Genomic DNA, 24,780 nt, shown 5'->3' on the forward strand with positions numbered 1-24,780 from the left:
GACAGTTGGGAGGTATGTATTATTACACCCTCACTCACTGACTGCATTGTATATGAGTGACCCAGGCTGACTGATTATAATAAGCCTAATCACCTAAAATACTCATTATTATCCCCCCTCATTATTACACCCCTCAGTTGTTGACTGTATTGATTATATATCAGTGCCCCCCCCCCCTCACTGATTGTAGTGCCTACTACTATCAGCGAGGAGGGGGAAACATTGATATATGAGCCACACTTAACCACTTGCCTGGCATGGTGGCATCAGATGAGACCATGCCTCCAAGTGCTCTATCTGACCTGGGTGCACAGGATGCGACCAGTCAGATAGAGAGTGTTAGCAGCGGCAGGCAGAGCCGGCCTTAGGTATAGGCAAACTAGGCAATTGCCTAGGGCATTTGGTATGCTTAGGGGCACCAGCAGCTTCTGCTGATTAAAATGATATGCGGCATGCCTATATTCTGTGTGTATTCCTGGAAATCACAGTAATGTAGCATTTTGTATGCAGATACAGCCACAGTCTCACACAGTATATAGGCATGCTGCATATCATTTTAATCAGCAGAAGCTGCTTGTGCATCCCAGCCACATAGTAATTCAAATAAGATGCATTTTTACAAACAAAAGACCCCCAACCTTAGCAAAGCTGCCAGCTGATTCATGCCAGGCATCTCTTGCAGAACCGGCGACGGTGCTAGGGGGCACCAGCCAAAATCTTGCCTAGGGCATCATATTGGTTAGGGCCGGCTCTGGCGGCAGGGAACGAAAACCTCCCTCCGCTGCTGCTGTCAGAGGGACCGGAAGATCTCTGCCTCCCTGCACTCTCCCCCTGTGTCTGCCGTGCTGCTGATCACTGCTGATCGGTCAGCACGGCAGGATCCCCCCCCTCCAGCGGCTGCAGGCAATGGCAGCCGCTGGGGAGTGTAAATTAACCCTCCCTAGCCACCCCCAGACTTCCCCCCCTGTGTACCTGGAGGCTGTCCCGGCTTTCAAAATGAAAGCCGCGATGGTCACGATGTTCCTGATGGTTGTTTTGATGCTTGGGGGGAAAATTATTTTATTTCATTTTAAAATATATTTTTTGCTTTTTTTTTTTTTTAACTAAAGTCATTCTGGATAGGGTTAAAGTCATGTTCTTCACCTAATTCACTCATAAACCCGTAGCGGTTTTTGGTGAAATAAATCCACAGTTAAGTGGTCACTGACTGCGGGATGCAATTATGGGAATTGTAAGTGATGGAGGGTCTGCTAATAGGGGATGGATTACATACTACAATCAGGAAGGGGGGGGGGGGGGTGCTCTGATGTATCATGCAGGCGCCCATACCTTATAATACTTATTATTACACCCAATCACAGTGTTGACTGCATTATGTATAAGTGCTACACCCCCCCCCCCCCCCTTTACTGATTGTAACAGCCTAGCAGTACTCCCATCCCTTATAACAGCCGTGTAGTGCCCGCAAAGCCGTTTGTTCCGGCCCACCCGCTTGTGAGTCAGCGAGACACGCCGCCACTAGTGTCCGGCGGCGGCGTGTCTTAGCTGTCAGGGAGGAGAGCGCAGCTACTATGTCCGGCGGCAGGTAGGATCTCAAACCAGCTGCCGGTTCCTCAGCCAATCAGAGCTCACGGACCGGCAGCCAATCAGGAGCCACCGCTGCCGGTCTGCGAGCTCTGCTCATGAACCGGGGGCTGGTTTGAGATCATACATGCCACCGCCGCCCGACCTAGCCACGCTCTCCTCCCTGCCCTGACCCCCTTACAGCTGAGACCTGCTGCTGCCAGACAGAGCAGTAGCAGTGGTGAGCAGCACAGTGGGGTGAGAGGGCGCATGTGTGGGGCATTTGTGTATCTGGCACTGTGGGGTCATTTGTGTATCTGGCACTGTGTCGGCATTTGTGTATCTGGCATGGCACTGGCATATGTGTGTCTGGCACTACACTATTGGGGGCATATGTGTATCACGTCCCATTTTAATTGGCCACACCCATTTTTTGGTGCGCGTGCGCACTCAGTACCTCTAAGGGGCATAACTACTGGGGATCAGGGTAATTTTTAAGTTGATCATTTTTGTATGGTCCCCGAAGGATTTTATAAATATCCAAATGGCCCTTGGTAGAAAAAAGTTTCCCAACCCCTGCCTTATAATATAAATGACACCCCTCAATCAGTGTGACTGTAGTGATTTTATATCAGTGCCCCACTGATTGCAGCAGGCATCTCTTATACACGGTAGTATTTAAAATAGATATAATACCATATAGATATATCACCAGTCAGTGCGTACCTGTCCGTCCCCGTTCCCCCAGCCATGATTGTAGCAGGCGGTTGTTGTGCACTGTACTTAAAATAACACTCCCGCATGCTGACCGCCCGGCAACTGGTGAGAAGAGGGGTCTGATGGGGGAGAGTGCCGGTGTGTGTAAATGTGTGTGTGTGTGTGTGTGTGTGTGTGTGTGTGTGTGTGTGTGTGTGTGTGTGTGTGTGTGTGTGTGTGTGTGTGTGTGTGTGTGTGTGTGTGTGTGTGTGTGTGTGTGTGTGTGTGTGTGTGTGTGTGTGTATATGGGTAAAAATACAAAATGAAAACTTACGTGGACTCCCCATGTATTTATCTGTGCAGGTTACTGGCCAAGATACTGTGGTGCGGTAATTGATTATACAGCATATGGTATATGAGGGTTATATGACAGCACAGCCTGCTCTGTCTTCCTGTGTGGTTCACGTACAGTAGCTAGGCATTGTAATTGGTCACTAACATTCAAGAAACAAACTCAGTGGTCAGTCAGTGGTAGATACAGAACATCAGCAGGAAACACATCTCTGCTCACAAAGGGGTATACTTACTAAAGCTTCTAAATTCGAACAGTGGTGATGTTGCCCATAGCAACCAATCAGGTTCTATCATTTCTCTATATGTTTTTTTGTTTTGTTTTTTATGTGGGAATGGGGGAGATAGCGAGACGCCCCTTTTACTCTGATTTTATAATTCTTGTTTGTCATTTTACCTTTTATTGTACTCTATCTTTATGTCATGGAGCCAACTGTTTCCCTATTTTCAAAGTCATGATGTCATGATGATGCTATGTATCATATGTATTATTACAACGTTGTTTGTAATTATTTCTGTCGTATATATCTGCACTATTGTTCGTTATATTGTTTGTGTATGTGACATGTGATGCTTCAGTAAAACTTGTTGTTAAAAATATAAATTATCCCATGAAGACCTCTGGTGCCAAACTAAATAGATATTGTGTGTAACTAGTATTTTGAGAACTTTGGAGGAGATTTATCAAAGATTGGAGAGAGATAAAGTGGAGAGAGATAAAATAGCTACTAATCAACTCTACAGCGATGCGGCCATTGCAAGAGACGAAGGGGCCTGCATGGGCTCTCTCGTCTTTTAAGCTGGGTACACACTTGTCCAATCCCCGGGAGATCAGACTGTCTATACAATCCTTCTGCAGACCTACTCGCAGATTATACAGCCAATACTCCCTACACACTTGTCCAATTTTTTTTAGTAGACCAGGCATTCCCAACCACGGTCCTCAAGGCACACTAACAGTGCAGGTTTTAGTGATATCCAGGCTTCAACACAGGTGACTTAATTAGTAGCGCAGTTATTTTGAGTTAACCATCTGTGCTGCAGCCTGGATATCACTAAAACCTGCACTGTTGGTGTGCCTTGAGGACCGTGGTTGGGAATGCCTGTAGTAGACCAATCTGTGACCAATTCTGCTGAAAAAATTAATTTGGCTGTGGGAGAAGGGGGATATATTAATTATGAATGTATTTCATTATAATGGTCAAGGGGGTGGGGAGAGCATTTTAATGTCCTTTTAAAAATAAAAATGTGGGTCCCCGCAAAAGGCATAACCAGCCCCGGGCTCTTTAAGCCAGCCCTGGTCCAAAAAATATGGTGAACAAAACATGTAGAAGTCCCCCATAGTTAATGAACCGGCACCAGGTTCTTGGAGCTGGCCCTGGTTCTAAAAATATGGGGAACAAAATAATTAGGGGTCCACTATATTTTCAGAACCAGCATTGGGCTCCACTAGCAGGGGAGTAATGCCACAGCCAGGGGCCACAGCTGATGGGGTCCCATGGCCAAAGCATCCATCCCCCCTAACTAGTCAACCCAGGCCGGGGGATCCTGGGAAAGTGGGGACTCCCCAATAAAGAGGTCCCCCCCTCTCGAGAGCACCCAAGGCCAGGGCTGAAGCCCGGGGCTATCCTTGGCACCCCTGGGCTGTGGGTGCCAAATTGATAGTCCACTTGTTAAATAATACAATATTTTCTTTTACACAAGGACTACAAGTCCCAGCAAGCCTCCCCTGCATGCTGGTACTTGGGGAACCACAAGTACCAGCATGTGGGGCATTAGGGCCCGCTGGTATCTATAGGCCCCCTGTAAACGAAATACTAAAATAAAAAAGACACCGAATGTATTAATATTTTATTATGCAACACAATTTTACTAAAAGTACTATACAGCGCTAAAAAATGAATCTATGCAGACAGGTGGAAAGGATCAATCAACAATTTAATATGTAAAAGTGGGTATCGTGCAGGGACGTGCAGTCAGGGGAGGCAGTGGAGGCAGTGCCTCCCCTGCCATTAATAATTAAAATAATACAAACAAGAAGATACTTATGACACAGCTACTGTGTCATAAGTATCTGCTTCAGCATTTACCGTATATTATTTTAACCATTTTTAATGTGAGAAAAACAGTATAAAACGTGTTTTGGAGGCACCGCTTTTGGTGCCTCCCGCTGTCACTGTGAAATGGCCGGATGCGGGGGGCGGGGCCAGGCATTGGGCAGTAATAGCCCAATGAGAAATGCAGATGAAGCGGCACTTACTAGAAGTGCCTCTTAGACAGGGGTGTGCTTTCAGCTCATATGAAAGCACACCCCTGTGACTAGAGCAGATGTGATTGGGCAGTGCTGGACTGCCCTTCTGCTCATCAGGTGCTGCTCGGCGGATTCTCCTGGCAGGATGCCAGAACGATTGCCGGCTACCACAAGTGTTAGCTTACACTTGTGGTGGTCAAAGTGTCCCCCCTGTCATTCCGTGCTGGAGTACAGCAGCAGCGGCGGTGGCGGCGGCATTACATCTAATGCCGCATCAGGAAGAGCAGGGCTGCAGCAGCGGCCCTGACCCTCCCGGGGCCGCCCGCCGCTGACTGTCACGGCCGCTCTCTTTCCCCGGAGACTTCCGCTGTAGCGCTGCCCTGTATGTGGTGTGCGCTCAGCTCCTCTGCTGCTGAGCGCACCCACGTTTTATTTACACAAACAGCAGCACAGAAGCCTGCGCCCCCCCATGCAGTGTCTCTACTAGGACTCGGCCAGCCCCAGCTGTCTCCCACAGGCATGAGGATGAAGAAGCTGTCAAGAGGATTTGTTGGACGGTGGCCAGGAGCGGGGACAGGTGAGGAGACCACCGAGGATGGGGGAAGAGATGAGTGGAAGGAGCAGAGACAGGAGCTGGTAAGTGAGCTGGCTACATACCTGCACGCACGTGAAACCCCCTAAACTAGGTTGCCTGCCGTAATGCATAAACATGAGTAAAAAGGGGGACTCTCCTGCTGTACTGTGTAAAAAGGGGGATCGTGCCTGCTGTCATGTGTAAAAAGGGGGACTGCGTCTGCCGTAATGTGTAAAAAGAGGGACTCTGCCACCGTAATGTGTAAAAGAGGGGACTCTGTCTGCCGTAATGTGTAAAAAGGGATGCTGTCTGCCGTAATGTGTAATAAGGGGACGCTGTCTGCCGTAATGTGTAAAAAGGGGACGCTGTCTGCCGTAATGTGTAATAAGGGGACGCTGTCTGCCGTAATGTGTAATAAGGGGACGCTGTCTGCCGTAATGTGTAAAAAGGGGACGCTGTCTGCCGTAATGTGTAATAAGGGGGACTGTCTGCCGTAATGTGTAAAAAAGGGGCGCTGTCTGCCGTAATGTGTAAAAAGGGCATGCTGTCTGCCATAATGTGTAAAAAGGGGGATCTGTCTGCCGTAATGTGTAAAAAGGGATGCTGTCTGCCGTAATGTGTAAAAAGGGGACGCTGTCTGCCGTAATGTGTAAAAAGGGGACTCTGCCACCGTAATGTGTAAAAAGGGGGACTGTGTCTGCCGTAATGTGTAATAAGGGGGGCTGTCTGCCGTAATGTGTAAAAAGGGGGACTCTGCCTGCCGTAATGTGTAAAAAGAGACTGCTGCCGTAATGTGTAAAAAGGGGGACATTGTCTGACGTAATGTGTAAAATGTGACTCTACCTGGAGTAATTTGTGACAGGGGCTCTACCTGGTGTAATGTGTGTAAGTGGCGCTACTGTGCAGCGTAATTTGAATACTGGAGACGTCTGTATAGCGTACTATGGTATTATTTTGTGGCCATGCCCCTTCCCCATGAAGCCATGTGCCTATATTTTTGGCGCAGTGGCCCAGTTTTGTATATGGGGGAGGGGGGTGATGCTGTTTCTTGCACACAGCGCTAAAATGTCAAGTTACGGCACCGCTCAGGAAAATGTCTGTGGGCTGCAGCCAGTGCAGCCTTTACTACAGACATTGGCCGGCCCCAGTGATGAGGCAGGCACTGCTGCAGCCAGGCATGTAGGCATTTAGGGCCACATGTACTAAGTCATGAACAGTGATAAAGTGGAGAGTGGTAAATTATTAGCCAATCAGCCCCTAACTGCCATGTTACAGGATGTGTTTCAAAAATGAGAGTTAGGTGCTGATTTGTTGGTAGTTTGTCTCTGTCCATTTAATCACTTTTCAAGACTTTGTACATCTGGCCCTGAAGATGTACAGCTAGTGCGGAGATGCAGAGCCACCCTCCCCTTCCTTCCCAACCCGATCGCAGGCTGTGTTCACCCCCAAATCTGAGATCCCCAGGACCACACAGGGAAGAGACAGGTGTGAGCAACCGGAGGAGCGGAACCCATCGCTTCAACTGTGGCTGTCCGAGTGTCCGTCTGCCCTGTGTGAGCATGCTGTCAGCATGGATGGAGCAACAATGGCTGGGACCCAGGAGCTGCAAATAGAAGGTGAAATCATTGTTCAGTTTATAACTTATGCTCGCCTAGTCCATTCCACTGCCATTCTGCCCACTTCTTCCCACCACTACTCCCATCCTGCCCCCCCCCCCCCCCCTTCTATTACTCCCTGCCTGCCTTACTACTCTGCACTACTGTTACTTCAATCCTATCCCCAACTTTTCACTACTTCTTCCTTCCTACCACTACTATTCTGTCTGGCCCCTGCTCCCCACTACTACTTCCAGCCTGCCCCCTGCTCTCCACCACACCTACTTCCATGCTGCCCACCACTACTACTCCCTGTCTGCCCCCACTGCTGCCCCCTGCTCCCCACAACTACTACTCCTAGTCTGCACCCACTGATCCTCACTACTACTACTTTCAGCCTACCCCCTGCTCTCCACCATGACTACTCCTATCCTATACCCTGCTCTGCACTTCTACTGCTCCCATCCTGCCCCTGCTTCCCACTATTACACCCACTCTGCCCCCAGCAGTGGCGGAATGTATGGAGCTTTTGCTCCATGCCTTACAGTACAGTACCCATCCTAACTAACACCCCTGCTTCTGGAACATACTTGTAATCCACCCTACTCCTGTCACATACAGTACCCCCCTTCCCCCGGCCCCAGGGACACGCATTACCCACCATGCCCACTGGCCCCCTAGACACAGTACCCACCCACAATGGGGCGGCAGCCATTTGCAGCGGCAGTAGCGGGCATTGGCTCAGCAGCAGTAGGCATCTTTGGTGGGACTCGACGGACATTATGGCTGCAGTGCCTCACCAGCTATCGACCTCACCGCACGCCACTGGTATCGTGATACCTATAGTAACAGTTAAAAATCACTAGTGCACATAAAGATCAGTTAAAAACCATGGCTAGTTTTAGAAAGCCAGAAGGGATCAGAAACAGGACATAAATATTTCTAGTATCCAGTGGTTGGTGGACCTCAGTTTTCCTTAAGCCACAAGAGATGTAAGTCTCTCCACAAATAGTTACCGATTCTGGAGGTGCAAATGCAGAATTCCCTGGCGATATCTCAGCAAATGAAGATTTCAGCACACCAGTTGTGGGGAATTGGTTAGTCCTCCATTAGCAATGGGATGGTAGTGGGGGAAAGGTCCCAGGCTTGTTTGAAGGTCCACCGTCCAAATGGTCCTGGATAATGTAAGTCCCAGTGTCCAGCAGGTAAGTCCTTACGCGTTTTGCTGTCTTCAGGGGGCAGCTTTATCAAAGGTAAATTTATTTATTATTTATTTATTAACAGTTTCTTATATAGCGCAGCATATTCCGTTGCGCTTTACAATTAGAACAACAGTAATAGAACAAAACTGGGTAAAAACAGACAGACAGAGGTAGGAAGGCCCTGCTCGCAAGCTTACAATCTATAAATGCTCTCTGTAATAGTCATCCCTTATATAGGGCATAAATTGATTAATCCACATCACCTGTCTGCAGTAACAATGAAATATAAATTCATTCAAAATATAATTTAAAAACCTAATTCTAATAAAGGAGGCAAACCTATTGTAAATCCTTATTTTTATTATTAAAAACGAGTGTTTTTAACAATGTTTTTCAGTGTATAATACCATGTATTTCAAACTAAGTATCTGTTTCCATAAAATCCAGGGGGATAGCCATATGTATAGCTCCACTAGGCTTCATTGTCTTCACTTCCATTTACACTCTAGTGGCTATACATTGTGCGGTCACGTGGGATAGGTGTCATGCATCACGTGACCTGCACTACCAATCAGAGCATAATAAACAGTTAAGACCATCATGGTCGTGTGGCTCATAGTTATCCAGTCACGGCAATCCGATTACATGGGATCGGTGTCGTACATCACATGACCCGCACTACCAATCAGAGTATAATAAACAGTTATAACCATCATGGTTAACTGTTACTATATAGGTATCACGATACCCACTTTTACATATTAAATTGTTGATTGATCCTTTCCACCTGTCTGCATAGATTCATTTTTTAGCGCTGTATAGTACTTTTAGTACAATTGTGTTTTCTCTGCATCTTCACCTAAAGGGCCATGCAAAAGAGCTTTAAGGCCGCTACCCATCCAGGACTTCCCCAGCGTCTTCTTTCTTCAGGAGCTCTTCACCGCTCCTCCTCCACCGTTGGACTGACAGCCGCTGCTTCGCGCTGGCTAATATTAGCTGGCACAAGGGGGCAGGGTGATGATGCGGTGAGCCGTGATTGGCTCACCACAGCCATCTTGAACTTAAAAAATGGTGCTGTGGCGCCATTTTTGAAGCTGGAAGCCGCACCCACCGCTTTTAAGCATGTTGCCCGCTGCCCAACTCTGCACAGGTAAAGTTACCTGTCCCGCCGCCTAGTTCCCAGCCACCAAACCCTCCGCCGAGTCCCGCAGCAGTGGCGGATGGTGCTGGGATCCCTTTGGATTTCACGCCGCCGCAATGCTGATAGTGTGCTGGGATCAGTGCCCTCCCTGCTCTGCTACCCTGCTTTACTCTGTCCAGTGTTTTGAGGTCGCCGCAGCGCCTGTCCCGCTGAGTATTAACCGCGGCTCTACTCTTATGGCACAGGTGGATCTAAGGTGAGGGAGGAGAGGCAGGCATGCATCCCAGCCAGAGGGGACCCAGCGCAGGTGACAGATTGGGCAATGAGGTTATTGGGGCCAATTGCCGTATGTAGCCCCGCCCCCAGTCACTCTCCGTGTTAGCTTACTAGAGTGGAGGAGCTCTGAGCTTTGTTCTCACGAGACAAAGCTCCGCAGGTCACACTCGGGTGACTGACTGCATCTCCAGCTCTGTCCGTCTCCTAATTAGCGCAACAGTAAGCAACATTATCCCCCTCCCCACTAGACAAATATACACTACAGAGAAGGAGCGTAGAGGAGGGGGTGGGGGGTGGAGGAGTATAGTGTCGGGCTGAGGGTTGTTACTGAGACTTCACAATGACAGGTGCATGTAGCCACTGCTACATACACCTTCCATCCCTGCACCTTGTTACTGCTCTCACTAAGCACTGCAACTGCACCCCTTCCCTGTGCCACCCTTGTACATGTAACTGCTCCCCATGCAAGGGGCACCCTGTAACTTCCACCTTTGCACCTTCCCTGCAACTGACATCAACCCCCGCCCCCCTCACTGCTTCCCTATACAATATAACTGCCCCTCACCTCATGCAAGTGACACCACTTAAACCTATAACTTCTACCCTTGCACCCAGTTACACCCCCTGCAATTGCACCTTGCAACTGTCCCCACTGCACGTTGTATATTCTGCACCCCTGCCCTCATACAAATGACACTCCTGCACCCTGTAACAGCACTCTGTAACAGCCACCCCTGCACCGTAACTTCCTACCCCTGCACCCCGTGACTCCCACTGCTGCACCTTATAACTGACACCCATGCAAGTGACACTCCTGCACCCCATGCAACTACGCCCCTACATGCTGTAAAGGCACTCACCTGCAACTGCACCCCCAGATCCTGTAACTACCCCTCCCCTACATCCTCTAACTTCCCCCTGCTCACTGTAACATGCCCACCTGCACCCTGTAACTGTCCCCACTCCCCACCCTGTTACTGCCTCCCCTTGTGCCATGTACTGCCCTGTCCCTGGGAGGAACAGCCGCTGTCCTCTCCCTGCAGGCTTGCTCAAGTCCTGACCTCATCATCTGTGCAAGTGCGGCACTGCCTACTCCTAACAGCAGGAAACCGCAGTCAGATCGGCACGCACAGGATAGGACCCCGTGCGGACAGTTAAAACAGCAGTGGTGGCCGGCCAGGTCAGGGACTAATGTGCAGCGTAATGTGAATAAGATAGTGTGCCATAATTTTAATTAGGAGTACTATTGTGTGGCCATGCCCCTTCCTTGTGAGACCACATCCCTTTTTTGCGGGGTCCTTTTGTAACGTATGGGAGGGCGCAAATTTTTAGTTTGCAGGGGGGCGCAGAACACCCTAGCACCGGCCCTGGCTGGGATGCCAGGATCGGGGAGATCAGTCGCCTGCTCCGGTCTCCGCCGCCTACATACTACAGTGTCAGTCACCTGGACAGCGGTTGGGTCTCCTAGTTTTTAAGCATGTTTAAAAACCAGGAGACCCGACAGGCAACCAAGATCGGGTGTGCAGGTCGGTCAGCGAAGGGTACACACTTTTGTCCAATGACGGTACATACCGGTCTGTCAGGAGTCAGATCTCCCGAGGATTGGACAAGTGTGTGCCCAGCTTTATGGGTCTATGTACTAAGCTTGGAGAGAGATAACGCACCAGCCAATCAGCTCTTAACTGCTGTTACAGGCTGTGTTTGGCAAATGACAGTTAGGTGCTGGTTGGCTGGTACTTAATCTCCATCCACTTTATCTCTCTCCAAGACTGATTCCACCACACAGTAGTGCCTCTTATTCATTTTATACCACACAGTAGTACCCCTTATACATGTTACGCCACACAGTAGTACCCCATATTACACCACACAGCACAGCCCCTTATACACATTATGCCACACAGTAGTACCCCTTTTACACATTACATTACATTACACAGTAGTACCCCTTATACACATTACACCAACAGCAGAGCCCCTTGTACATGTTATGCCACCCAGTAGAGCCCCTTATACACGTTACATCACAATTTAGTACCCCTTATACACATAATGTTTCACAGTAGGACCCCTTATACACATTACGCCACAGTAGAGCCCCTTATATACATTATGCCACATAACTCCTTATACATGTTACACCACAAAGTAGAGCTCCTAATACACGTTTTGCCATACAGTAGTACCCATTATACACATTATGCCACAATAGAGCCCCTTATACATATTTTGACACACAGTAGAGCACCCTTATACATGTTACACCACACGGTAGTACCCTTTATACACACAATGCGACACAGTAGAGCCCCTTATACACATTATGCTACAGTAGTACCCCTTATACACATTACACCACACAGTTGATCCCTGTATATTAAGTGTCTGTAGAGCCCCTTATACACATTACACCACAGTACAGCCCCTCATAATCATCATTCCTCCTTATCGTCATTCCTCCATATCCACATTCCTCCTCATTATCATTCCACTTTTTCCACATGTCTCCTATTCATTCATCCTCACCATCATCATTACTCATTTTGTTCCTCATCATTCCTCATCCGCATTCGTTTCCCTCCTCCTCCACATTCCTCTTCCTCATATTCCTCCTCCTCCTCCTCCTCAATTCGGCTCTGCATTCCTCCCTCTCATCTTCCTCAGAGTCATTATCATTCCCCCTCCTCTGTCCCCCCCCTTACCTTTTTTGATTGGCCCAGCCATGGAACATCTAATCTGTTTATCATTCCCGACAGCAGTCACTCTAGAGACACATCTTGATGTCTCTCCCTTCATACTGTGGGAGCCAGGGATGCGGAGCACACTCATCCGCGTCGGCAAGGATGGCACACTGCTGTTACATGTGCTGCTTGCAGCTCTGTTCTGTCTGCTTAATTGCTGTAGCAGCTGCATGGGATTAGTGATCTTTGGAGGCTTGGCTGCAGGAAACTGTTGATTGGCTCTTGTTCCCTTTTATCTCCTGAATCTGCCTTGCACTGCTTGCTGGTCATAGAGCTTAGTTGCAGCAAGAGCCCTTGTCCCTCTTTGTTGGAAGCCTAGCCTTGTACTTTTACTATCTTCCATTTCTCCACATCTGCAGCCTGGCAGATCCCCTGTTGTTTGTCCCTTGTCCCTCTGTGTGAGAGTCTAGCGTTGTATATTTACTGTTTTCCTTTCTTCCTCAGCTGCAGCTTTGTAGAACCCCTATCATTTGTTCCTGCAACCAGTTCATTGTTTTTGCCTCTGTTCCATGTACTGCTGGTAGGTGTACATTGTATTATTCATTGGATATTAGACCGTAATCCCCACCAGAGTACCTAGCACTCCAGCCACTGTTATCATCTTCCAACAGTAGTATTGCTCCTCTGTGTCGGTTAATGCAGTTGCCAGGGGCGACATCCGTTGGTCTGGAGCATTCTGTGTTCTTTGTGTATCTGTTCTGCTCTCCCTGTCTAATCACCTCCTACAGTAATATTGCTCCTTTGTGTCGGTTACTGCGGTTGCCAGGAGTAACATCCACTGGTCTGGAGCATTCCTTGTTATTAATGTACCAGTTGATATATATGTTCCTTATCTGTCTCTTTAGTTAGATTACCCTGTCTGTTAGTTGGTTATTACCTCCTCCCAGTCTGTCACTTCCCCCCTTCTCTTGTACCTCAGTCTCAGCCTGTCTCCATAGTTTGCCTTCTCTTAGCCCTGTCCACATCTGCTCTGCTCTGTAGTATATTTCCGGTACTCGTTCCCACTGGCATTGATTCGGGTCACTCAGGGGTTGATCTCATACTACCGCCAGTGGCGTAAGTCCTGGTGGGCATCCCAGTACCGGTAGGTGCATTAAGCCTTATGGGAAAAGCTGCAATTATAGGCATGAACACCTGCTGGTAGGTTCTATGAGTCTCAACACCATGCGTACAGGGGTTACTACCAGAAGACTTCAGGAGACGAGATCCTCAGAATTCTCAGATCTTACAAAGGGAGGACTCTCCAGTTGTGACAACTGCACATAGAAGGAGCCCACATATTGAGGTGGGTGCTTCTAAACACTGTCCTGGCATAAATGGACCGGAAGCGGATCCCTGGTGAGTCATGCTGACAGATGGTATCAGATACTGTTCTACCTTCTCTATCTGATACAAGTACCAGGCTGTTACACATTAACATTACTCAATTTAAATATTTTGTATGCATTCACATTAAAGGTCTGAATCGTCCTGCTACCCATACCTGTGCATAGATCACAAGCTCTGGCTGGTTCAGCGCACCTTTTTGATACTTTTTGAGTGTTGCTCTACATTTGACTTTTCTGCTCATTACACTGTAACATTGGGGGTCATTCCGAGTTGATCGCTCGCTAGCTACTTTTTGCAGCGCTGCAATCAGATAGTCGCCGCCTATGGGGGAGTGTATATTCGCTTTGCAAGTGTGCGAACGCTTTTGCAGCCGAGCGGTACAAAAAAGTTTTTTGCAGTCTCTGAGTAGCTCTGGACTTCCTCAGCTGCAATCACTTCAGTCTTTTTGGTCCTGGAATTGACGTCAGACACCCGCCCTGCAAACGCCTGGACACGCCTGCGTTTTCCCAAACACTCCCAGAAAACTGTCAGTTGCCACCCACAAACGCCCTCTTCCTGTCAATCACCTTGCGATCGGCTGTGCGAATGGATTCTTCGTTAAATCCATCACCCAGCACCGACCCTCTTTGTATCCATGCGACGTGCCTGCGCATTGCAGTGCATACGCATGCGCAGTTTTGCAGAGTTTTAACCGGATCGCAACGCTGCAAAACATAGCTAGCGTGTGATCAGGTCTGAATGACCCCCATTGTGTTCTGAGACTGATGTAGGAAACTTTGTGGATAACACATAATCCATTTTTGAACACTGATAAAGTATTGTGCCTAATTCAGACCTGATCGCTGTGCTGCTAATTTTGTTGTCCTGCGATCAGATAGTCGCCGTCCAAGGGGGAGTGTAAATTCACCGTGCAAGTGTGCGATCGCATGTGTACGCTGTGCAAAAAATCCCTCAGTCAGTGGACAGCTGCAAATCCCTTCGCACCTCATTCACCATCAAATGATTTTTCCACTGTGTGCAGTCTGTGCGCAGCCCAGGACTTACTCCTCCAGTGCGATGAGAAGAGGCTGATCGGGGACGGAGCTGACGTCACACACCCTCCCTAAAAACGCTTGGGAACGCCTGCGTTTTCCCCAAAACTCCCAGAAAACGGTCAGTTACCACCCACAATCACCTTGCGAATGGCTGTGCGATCAAAATTTTTACGGGTCTGGGACTCAGGGTCGACAACAAAAAGGTCGACACACCTTAGGTCGACACCAATTGGTCAACACACCTTAGGTCGCCATGGACAAAAGGTCGACATGGACAAAAGGTCGACAGGAACAAGGTCGACGTGGAAAACGGTCGACATGAGTTTTTTTGGTGTTGTTTTCTTCGTAGAGTGACCGGGAACCCCAATTAGTGCACCGCGTCCCCTCGCATGGCTCGCTTCGCTCGCCATGCTTCGGGCATGGTGCCTTCGCTCCGCTACCGCTTCGCTCGGCACAGATTACCGTTCCAATCGTAGTCCACGTGGATCGTTAAGTATGAAAAGGTTCCAAAAAAGAAAAAAATCGTGAAAAACTCATGTCGACCTTTTTCCATGTCGACCTTGTTCTTGTCGACCTTTTGTCCATGTCGCCCTTTTGTCCATGTCGGCCTAAGGTGTGTTGACCAATTGGCGTCGACCTAAGGTGTGTCGACCTTTTTGTTGTCGACCTGGAGTCCGGATACCAATTTTTACACCATCTTGTCGCTGTTTGGCGATGCGCATGCGCATTGCAGTGCATACGCATGTGCAGTCAATCGATAATCGCCCGTAGTGCAAAATCGCACACCAGCGAACAGATCTGAATCAGGGCCATTATACGCTCTGGTTACCACAGGAATGTTATATGGTAACCTCTTCAGTGGTATGACTGGCAACCCCGGAAATTTTCCGGGCATGTCACTGCTCCCCCTCTCCTCCTCTCTCCTCCTTGCACTCTGCTCGGCCTGGACCGGTGGATGACGCAATCGCTTCGTGTCGAGCGGAGTACAAGGGAGGAGCGGGGAAGAGGATTATAGTGCTGGCGGGCTAGTGCCCGCCAGCAAATGCTACTGCTAGGGATGGCCATCGGTGGGTTATGGTGTAAAACCATCAGGGATGGATCCATCGATGGTTTTACCCATCAGTGGTCATCCCTGTATTACTGTACAAATGTGGACCAATCAGAGCCCGGGGTCGTGGCTTAGGGGGTGTCAGGGGGCGGAGCTAAGCTCCGTGCCCTGACACTTTGAGAAAAAAATGGGGAAAAAATTAGGTAGCACTGAACCATTGATGGCGGGAAACCATCTGGTTCTCCCCCATCAATGATAAAAGTATTCAACATCAGTCATAGACCATCGATGATTTTGAATCATCGATGGTTGGTGGCCATCCTTAGCCACCCCTAGGCAACGAGCATTCCCCATGGCAACAAGCATGTATCCCAGAGCATAAAACCCCTGGCAACGCACATTAAACCCCTGGCAACGCGCACGAAACCCTTTGCAACTAGCAAGTAAAAAAAAAAAAAAAAAACCTGCCCTGGGAGCAGGGACGGATCTAGACTTTTCTTTAGGGGGGGCGGTTTACTGTTTAATCTTGACTCCTCCCTCTACAGTCCCAACTCCTCCCATCTGCAATCCTAACTCCTCCTCTCTCAATTCTGACTGAACTTTTTGAGTGAGACTGAGATAGAGCTTTGTGATTGTTCTATGTGCATGTGACTGTGCTATGGGGTAATTGTATTTATTAGCCCTAGTACCCACACACCAGCAAGTGAGGGCAAATGCTCTGTAACCCTTGCTCTCCTGGCTCCTCTGTGCTGCTGTGGTATAAGCTGCAGCACATCGTTCTGCCTCAGGCTCTCCCTTCTGCTCAAAAGTGGGCGTGGCTATGACTGACCTTCACCCGTTAAATGTGTTTCTGTTATTGATCTGATCTATTATTGTCATTTAGTCATAAGGACCATTTTTAAACCGCTATCAATAACATATTTGATGTGTTACTAAAGCCTTGGATGCAGATAAAGTAGCTGGAGATAAAGTAGCAGCCAATCAGCTCCTAACTGTCATTTTTCAACACAGCCTGTAACATGGCAATTAGGAGCTGATTGGCTGGTACTTTATCTCCATCCAAGGCTTAGTAAATAGACCCCACAGTTATTTATCATCTATGGTTTGTCTATCTATAAGTGTTCTGTTGAAAATTTTCACCTAGGACAGATGTGTCCATATTGGAATTGTACAACATTAGCAGATGCAGCCAGGCAACTCAGTGATAAAGTGGGACACGTTTGGAAAGAGTGGAGAAGTTGCCTATAGCAACCAATCAGCTCTGAGGTACTATTTATCAAGTGTATTCTATAAAACGATAGGTAGAAGCTGATTCTCCATTCTTTAGGTGTAATACACCCCCCCCCCCCCCCCCCCCTCCAAATCACAGGTGAGATACCAAAGTGTCTATATATTAATAAAGAGACATGCCTTAAGCCATCAAAAATGGCAGTGTGGGCTATACTTAGGGATTCTCAGTAACTAACAGATGAAGCTGTGAAAAGGGGATCTGGTCTCTTGGTCGACCACTATTGGTCGACAGGGTCTCTAGGTCTACATGTTCTAGGTCGACAGGTCAAATGGTCAGCATGAGTTTTTCACAATTTTTTTTCTTTTTTGACGTTTTTCATACTTAATGATTCACGTGGATTACGATTGGGCATAGTAACCTGTGCCGAGCGCAGCAGTAGCTGAGCGAGTCACGATTGCCGAAGACGCGGGGGGACACGGTGCACTAATTAGGGTTCCCGGTCACTCTACGGAGAAAACTACACCAAAAAAATCAAAAAACTCATGTCGACCTTTTGAACTATCAACCTAGACCATGTCGACCTAGAGACCCTGTCAACCTAGTTACTGTCGACCAATAGTGGTCGACCTAGTTATTGTCGACCTAGTTACTGTCGACCTTGCATACCACACCCGTGAAAAGAGTGGAGAAGTGCCAGTGGAGAAGTTGCCCATGGCAACCAATCAGCTGCTACGTATAATTTTATAGAATGCACTTCATAAATATTACTTTAATGCTTATTGGTTGCCATGTGCAACTTCTCCACTGGCTCACTTCTCCACGCTTCACTGCTTCATGAATAGACCCCTAAACCCCAAAGGAAGTGATAGCCAACGCTGGATTTCATCTGTGATGGTGAACACAGGAGGTCTCCTGTCATAACTTCCTCATGGAAAGCACAAGAAAGTTACTCATTGCAGATTTGTCATGTACAGCGGCAGTACCTGGGCCACCAGCTGTCTACCTAAGCTGCTGCCATCTCAGGCTGTGAGTGCTCCTCTGCCACCCAGTAACACTCCGCTGCTTCATTTTATGTTTTGTTATGTAGTCCCGAAAACTATTTTCTTTCACCACAATAAGAATCGAAAAACTGACTTTTCGGAACTACCACATAATTAGACACTAAGGCCGAAATGTTCTAAACTGAGGAAACTCAATTTAAACTACAGTCCCTAGCAGCCTTTGCTGCCGAGACCTCCCATTAGCAATGGCTGCTGGGAACTGTAGTTTATTTAGAGATTCCGTTCCTCACTGTAGTGCGGGCACGGTGCTGGACTACGGCTCAAGTTCTAGTACAGGGATGGGGAACCTTCGGCCCTCCAGCTGTTGAACTACACATCCCAGCATGCACTGCAACAGTTTTAACATGGCCAAATAGCAAAACTATAGCAAGGCATGCTGGTATGTGTAGTTCAACAACAGCTGGAGGGCCGAAGGTTCCCCACCCCTGTTCTAGTGGCTGCTATCTGCTGTGCTACACAGGTACTGTCTATGGGGATTGTTCTCTTTAAAGTTTTCATTGAAGTTTTGATTATAGGTTTTTGTCTGTGAGGTTTTTTTATTCCGTGTAACATAAAAAATGTGGAAGATAATGCACTAGATCCCACATTTGTTTTTTTTCTGGGATATAAATGAATTACACATTTAAATCATGTGAGCGTACTCTTTTTATACGTGTAAGTCACTGTATATGCATGTCCACTTTGGGTGCGTTTTATACTGTAGGGTGGATTTGATTATTTCACAATCTGTTGTAAACACTGTTTGGATCACAATAGCAGGTGCTTATGATGGATGATTTTAATTCTATTTTTATCTTTTCCAATTTTGTTTTTCTTTTTTTTTTACTGCGTAGTATAACGTGAATAATGGACGCAGGGCCGTAATTAGGGCAGTGTGACCGGTGCTCGGCCCATTCACTCTGGGTGAAACCGGCCGCTTCCACCAGCGATCGCGTATGTCTGGTACTGTCACTCCGGGATGAAGCTGCCTCCAGCACCCCCTCTGGGTGGGAGGGGAGCCTCTGCTAACTTCCTCCAGCTGCTCACTCAGGGAATCCCATCCTCCGCTCCACCCCCAACAGGCACCTTTTCTTAAGAGCCGCCAGAAGCCAGGGGGACACAGCTGCTGCTTCTCCATTCCAATCTACGCTAACTGCCTTGCAGTAAGCTGTGAAGCGCCTCTCTCCTGCGGTCCCCTTTAGACTCCTGCCGAACAGCCAGAAACCCAAAGAGAACGGAGGGGTACCAGCATCTCAACATAGAGCGCCACGCTGGGTCAGTTAGCCAATGGAGGAGGGTAAAAAAATAAAAATAAAAAAAATAAACTCTGTAAGGAATAAGGTATAGTTCCTTCAAGATGAGACAGGGGAAGATACTGTACAGTGTAAATGATTAGGAGTGGCGTGAAGATAAGAGAGGAGAAGATGAAGGGATGATGATGATGATGATGATGAATGATAAGGAGCTCTACTGTTGCGCATTGTGTATAAGGGGTCAACTGTGTGGTGCAATGTGAATAACGGTCACTACTGTGTGGTCTGGTGTAATGTGTATAAAGGGTACTACTGTGCAGTGTAATGTGAATTGGTATTATATTGTTTTTCACTTCCCTTCCCCCACACCATTTTTGGCACATGGCCTGCAGTGCTTGCTATCCCTGCTCCAAATATGGGGGGGAGCGGTTGGCACCAACTCTCTTTCTTGCACAGGGCACCCAAAGGTATAGTGTCACAAACCGATCACTAACTACTGTGGGTTCTGTGGTCCGTCCGTTGCCGGCGCAGTTGCTCGCGGTGCTGTGCGGCCATGTGGGGACGCGGCGTGGTCAGCGGCAGAGTTGATGCAGGTTCTGGGAGCCGGGAGTGCAGGAACCGAATGGCCGAAGGTGCCGCTGTGTGTCTGCAGTATAGGAGGCAGCCATGTTGGAGACCATATGAGCACCTGAGAGCACTTGTGAAACACCTGTGGGTAAGTGTTAGCCAATCCCGTGCTTGTGCTGCCTTTAAGTAGGCTGGGATTATGTTACTCTGTGCTCTCTCCGTGATATCCTGTGTAGTTCCAGTGGTCCTGATATCACCTCCGCTCCCAGGGGTCTGCCTGCAGCCTTCACTACAAGAAATCCACCAGCTCCCTGCTGTGCTGTCAGTTAATCGCTCTCCAAGTGGCAACAAGTGGAATCCCCGGAGACCTGTGTGAGGTCTCTGTTCAGTGACTGCCTGCTATAATCACAGTCTGTGGAAGTTTCCACTTCATCCTGGTTCTCGTTCTCTCATCATCCAGTTTAACTCATTCTTCACCATTGTCGTCTGCTGCAGTTTCACAGTGCTTCAAGTGTTATCTTCACAACTTGCAAGTATTGCATTCAGTATTGTATTTTCATTGTTGCTGCAATCAAGGACAATTTTTCACAGCCTCCCAGTTTAACCTTTAAGCTTCAGTACAAGTCTCTACAGTTATTCATTTATGTCTACAATATCCCGTTAACACTCCTTACAGTTTGACACCGATCATTGCTTTATTTGGACAATTCTTCATTCATTCACAAGCCTGTTTAAACTTTAAACTCAGTTGTATGAACATTTCTTCAATGCATCTTTAAGACTGTTCCTGCTTATCATTATACCATTCATTGCAATACGTCAGTATACATATGGTGACTAGTAATTGTCCTTTAACTCCTTACTGTAATTGTTGCCTTTAATAAATATATGAAACTGAACTTTCTTCGTCCTCGCTGTGTTCATCATACCCCAGCACCTACACCTTCGGTTGGTCCAGGGTTAACGGATTCACAAAAACACTCGGCCCTGACATATAGTTACGGCACTGAATGGACGCTACTGTGTGGTGTAATGTGAGTAAGGGGTACTACTGTGTGGTACTGTGCCTTTTTTGGCATTACCAACTTCAAATCTGGGAGGGGCGCCAGATTCTTACTTTGCCAGGGGCGCTCGGACGCCTAGATACACCCCTCTCCGGCGGCTCCATGACTTCCGTGTTTTCACCCCAGGAGTCACTCTACGGGGCGGCCGGGAGGGATCTGATCGGATCCCCCATACCAGCAATGCGATGAGAAGCCCATAGGTTACATGGGATATCTCCAGCAAAAGCTGACGTTCACCTCCGCCGCCCTGTCCCAGCGGCCGGGACTTAGTGCATTCGGAAAATGTTGTAAATGGTGGTTTACCGCATTTCTGCTTAGTACATCCCGGCCTTAGACTGTTCAGCTCTGCTTCTGGATGAATTTATGCAATTACATTTGTTAGGCCACAATCATGGTGCTCATACATTGCTACGGTGTCATCCTAGGTCATAGGTCATACTATACCACTAGAACTGCATTCTGAAAACCTGCATTGGGTTTTACACAGTAAGGGTATTACTGAGGCCACAGCAGTAAAACAAAGAGACATTTCTTGGACAAATATCAGCTTTATGACAAATAAAATGAAAAAGACAAAATCATTACTGAACCAGGTGATTCCTTATATGATAGCAGACATCAATGTGTAAAAGCTTGTACAAAAGTAATGGCGCTAACAAGGTGTGTGTGTGTGTGTGTGTGTGTGTGTGTGTGTGTGTGTGTGTGTGTGTGTGTGTGGTGGGGGCGGCTCCCCAGCCTCCTGGCTGGTTTCCCGATTCTGTCCACTTGAAGTGGGTGACCAGGAGGTTGGATGATGCAATTCACAAAGAACAGTGTAATCCTAGCCCCGCCATTGATGTCAAATTTAGCAACTCACATCTTAACAGCAAGGGGTGGGGCCACGATAGCACTTATCCTCGCCCCCACTTTGAAATATTGTGGGGCCACGATGCCAAAAACACCCTGACCCCCCCACCTCTTGTAGGTTCTCACCGTCTGGAGTCTTAAATAAGGGAGCTTAAAAAAAGCCAGCAAGTTATGGAGAAGGTGGACTGTCTGTATTACAGGGGATTTACTATCTGCCAATGGTGCTTGGCCTCACATGGCACTCACTGGTAGAGGAACGCAGCGGAAACTGATTTATTGACCCCTATGGACAAACCTTTACTATATGCTCTGCACTCCTGGTGTGACCCTGAACCATACTAATCTAGTCTCCTAGAATGTCCAGGAGACTTATGCATTTCAGGTGGCTCTATGGACCCCAAGACACTAGCCCACCCTTCCGCATATTGATGAATTCCCAAGCAAAGTGGGCGGCCCTGGGCTTTCATTATGCAGATGGTATGGATTCTCCCAAAGTTGGCGAGCATTCCCCAAACACATATTGTTCCATTTTTGGCCTATCCAGGGAATGTACACAAAACCACCTGTGAACCTGACCCTTAGCATAAAGTGGCCGATAACTGATAACAACAGCTTTCTGTCCATTGCACAATACAAGTAGATATAATGTAGGGTATGGTGACTTTTGCGTATATACTTGTGTATCATTAGATTTGAATTTTTTTTATATGAGGCTTAGTAGTCTTTGTAATAAACACATGAATATTTGCTTGCGCAGCAAGTATATTTAGTCACGTGTGCACAGACGGACTCTCATCAAATAATTGTATAATGTGACTATTTTATCAACAATAATACAAAGCACAAGTGTCTCTTTATAGAGATACCGTCAAGGAAAAACACAGTATGATAAGGAGGGGTTGTGATTGTAAAAGACACTTAATACAATCATTATTATCAGTGCACAGCTCTGTCGGTCCTGAGTGCAAGGGCTGGGACATTTGGCTCAAAATAATACAGGATTGCTATTTGCACACACTTACTGTGCCTGACCTTGTAATTGGATGACAGTCACCCTGCGGGCCTGAGGATATGTGTGAGCTTACCCGTTAACGTAGTGCAGATATATGTAAATTGCACTCTTCATAAATCGCCATCTAGTGGCAGAAAGCAGAGGCTGGTGTTTTGGGGCTCCAGTCAGAGTTGCGGTCCCTGTACCCGCACGCTCTGGCAAACTCATTTTGCGCCTGCTCACAAAGAGAACGGACGCCTATGTACGAATGCAGACTTGCACGTATCAGCCACTTGCGCCTCCATATAACTGGAGAGGCGGAGGAGGGGATAGAGGGGGCGGTATGAAGTAGGCTTAGTACAGCAAGGGAGATGTCATGTACAGGTAACGACTGCTCAGGCTGACCTGAAGAAGCACACATGTATGGCTATTAGAGGCTTATCCTCTGCACCCGCTACACCCTGATGATGAAGCCTTGGTGCACATGCTGGTGACGCGTCTGAAGATGTTTATGATATTGAACATGAGAGGAAATACCATTGACTGAATGCCCATTTTTCTAACAGTTCCACGGACGTTACCTCCTGCTGTACAGAGACAGCGATACACACGTCCTGCTCTCACGTACTCTGCACTAGATGCTGGCAGTATGCCGCAATGACTGCGCAGCATTATGCTCTTTGCCTGTGTGCTATGTATAAGAGGAGCGTCCATCTTTGGTTTTATGTCCATCGCTGTATTATGACCTTTTGGTTTTACTTCAGATTTTCCACTGGGTTCAACGTTCCCTCTTACACAGGACACCTATGTATACAATTACTGTCCGTGGCACGAAGCACGCAAGAACCTAGATTTATGGACCCCCCTACTGTAGCCTGACTCTATAACAAAGAGTTTATCCACTGATGAAAGCAAACATAGCTGACTAACTCAGCCCACATCAGTGTATTTGCCCCCTACCTTACCAGAATACTCCACAGCATTGGTTTTTTTTATACCCCTCCCCCCAAACCTGAGATCTGCCCAACATCCGGCCATTCACTTGCCCTGTTAAAGTGTCTGCTCATGTGGACAGACGGGATGTGCTGCGTGAGAGCGAGGTGCTCAGAGACTGTGATCAGACCCAGCACACGTTATGTAGAATTCAGGGTGCATTCCCCGGTGTGGGAGGAGTCAGTCTCTTGGATGGGGTAACTTAGGTCTTTTCCCTCCTCTTGCATGGGCAGGGAAATTGTACAGTCATGGCTCTTCTGGACTAAAAGAGGGTCCAACTGGCATCCATGGGCAGCTCCCTTAACATAGGCGATGGTGTCAGGCCCTGCAGAGTAGAAATATATAAATATAATCAATGCTGTGACTTTATGCAGAGTTCAGTAAAACATTAATATAAAACCAATAACATGGGAGTATCGTCCAATCAGGGGTCTCCGTCCTGCTTCTAACACCATTGTTAGACATTTTATCTCTGTGATGGCAGAATTCCACTCATGGAAGACACACACTTCGGGCTAGATGCATCATCGCTTGGAGAAAGAGAGAAAACGCATCAGCCAATCAGCTCCTAACTGCCATGTCACATGCCCTGTTTGAAAAATGACAGTTAGGAGCTGGTTGGCTGGTAGTTTATCACTTTCCATTTTATCACTCTCCAAGCGATGATGCATCTAGCCCTTAGTGTTGACCATGGATGGTGGGGGGAGGCAGTGATGGTCCATGACTTTAAACCATTGTTTAGAAGCCATCAAAGGTTTCTATTTTGCAAATGCACAGTTAGTTTCCACGTATGCGTAAAACACTTTTGTGTTTCACTGTTGGTATCAGTCATTTATAATATATCACAGTGGCCTCTGACCATTGATGGTTGCTAAAGCAATCGATGCTCAATGGCGAACCCTATGCACCCTTCTGCTCCCAAGAAAGGCAGTGGCTTTAATTGGATAATGGTGGAGATGAATCAAAGCTTATAAAAGTGGAGAAGTGGACAAGT

General features: G+C 47.7%; 1 protein-coding gene across 2 annotated transcripts in view; it reads right to left on the minus strand.

Moving 5' to 3' along the window:
- Positions 1-21,484: 21,484 nt before the first annotated feature.
- LTBR (lymphotoxin beta receptor) overlaps positions 21,485-24,780 on the minus strand; it is a 218,580-nt gene continuing 215,284 nt past the window's right edge. For both annotated transcript variants that reach the window (XM_063962419.1, XM_063962418.1), the window contains one exon: positions 21,485-24,111. In XM_063962419.1, coding sequence (XP_063818489.1) covers positions 23,927-24,111 — 185 coding nt within the window. In that variant the 3' untranslated portion in view covers positions 21,485-23,926. The remainder of the gene's footprint in view (positions 24,112-24,780) is intronic.

This window comes from Pseudophryne corroboree, chromosome 3 (genome assembly GCF_028390025.1).
Source record: "Pseudophryne corroboree isolate aPseCor3 chromosome 3, aPseCor3.hap2, whole genome shotgun sequence".
Taxonomy (NCBI): Eukaryota; Metazoa; Chordata; class Amphibia; order Anura; family Myobatrachidae; genus Pseudophryne; species Pseudophryne corroboree.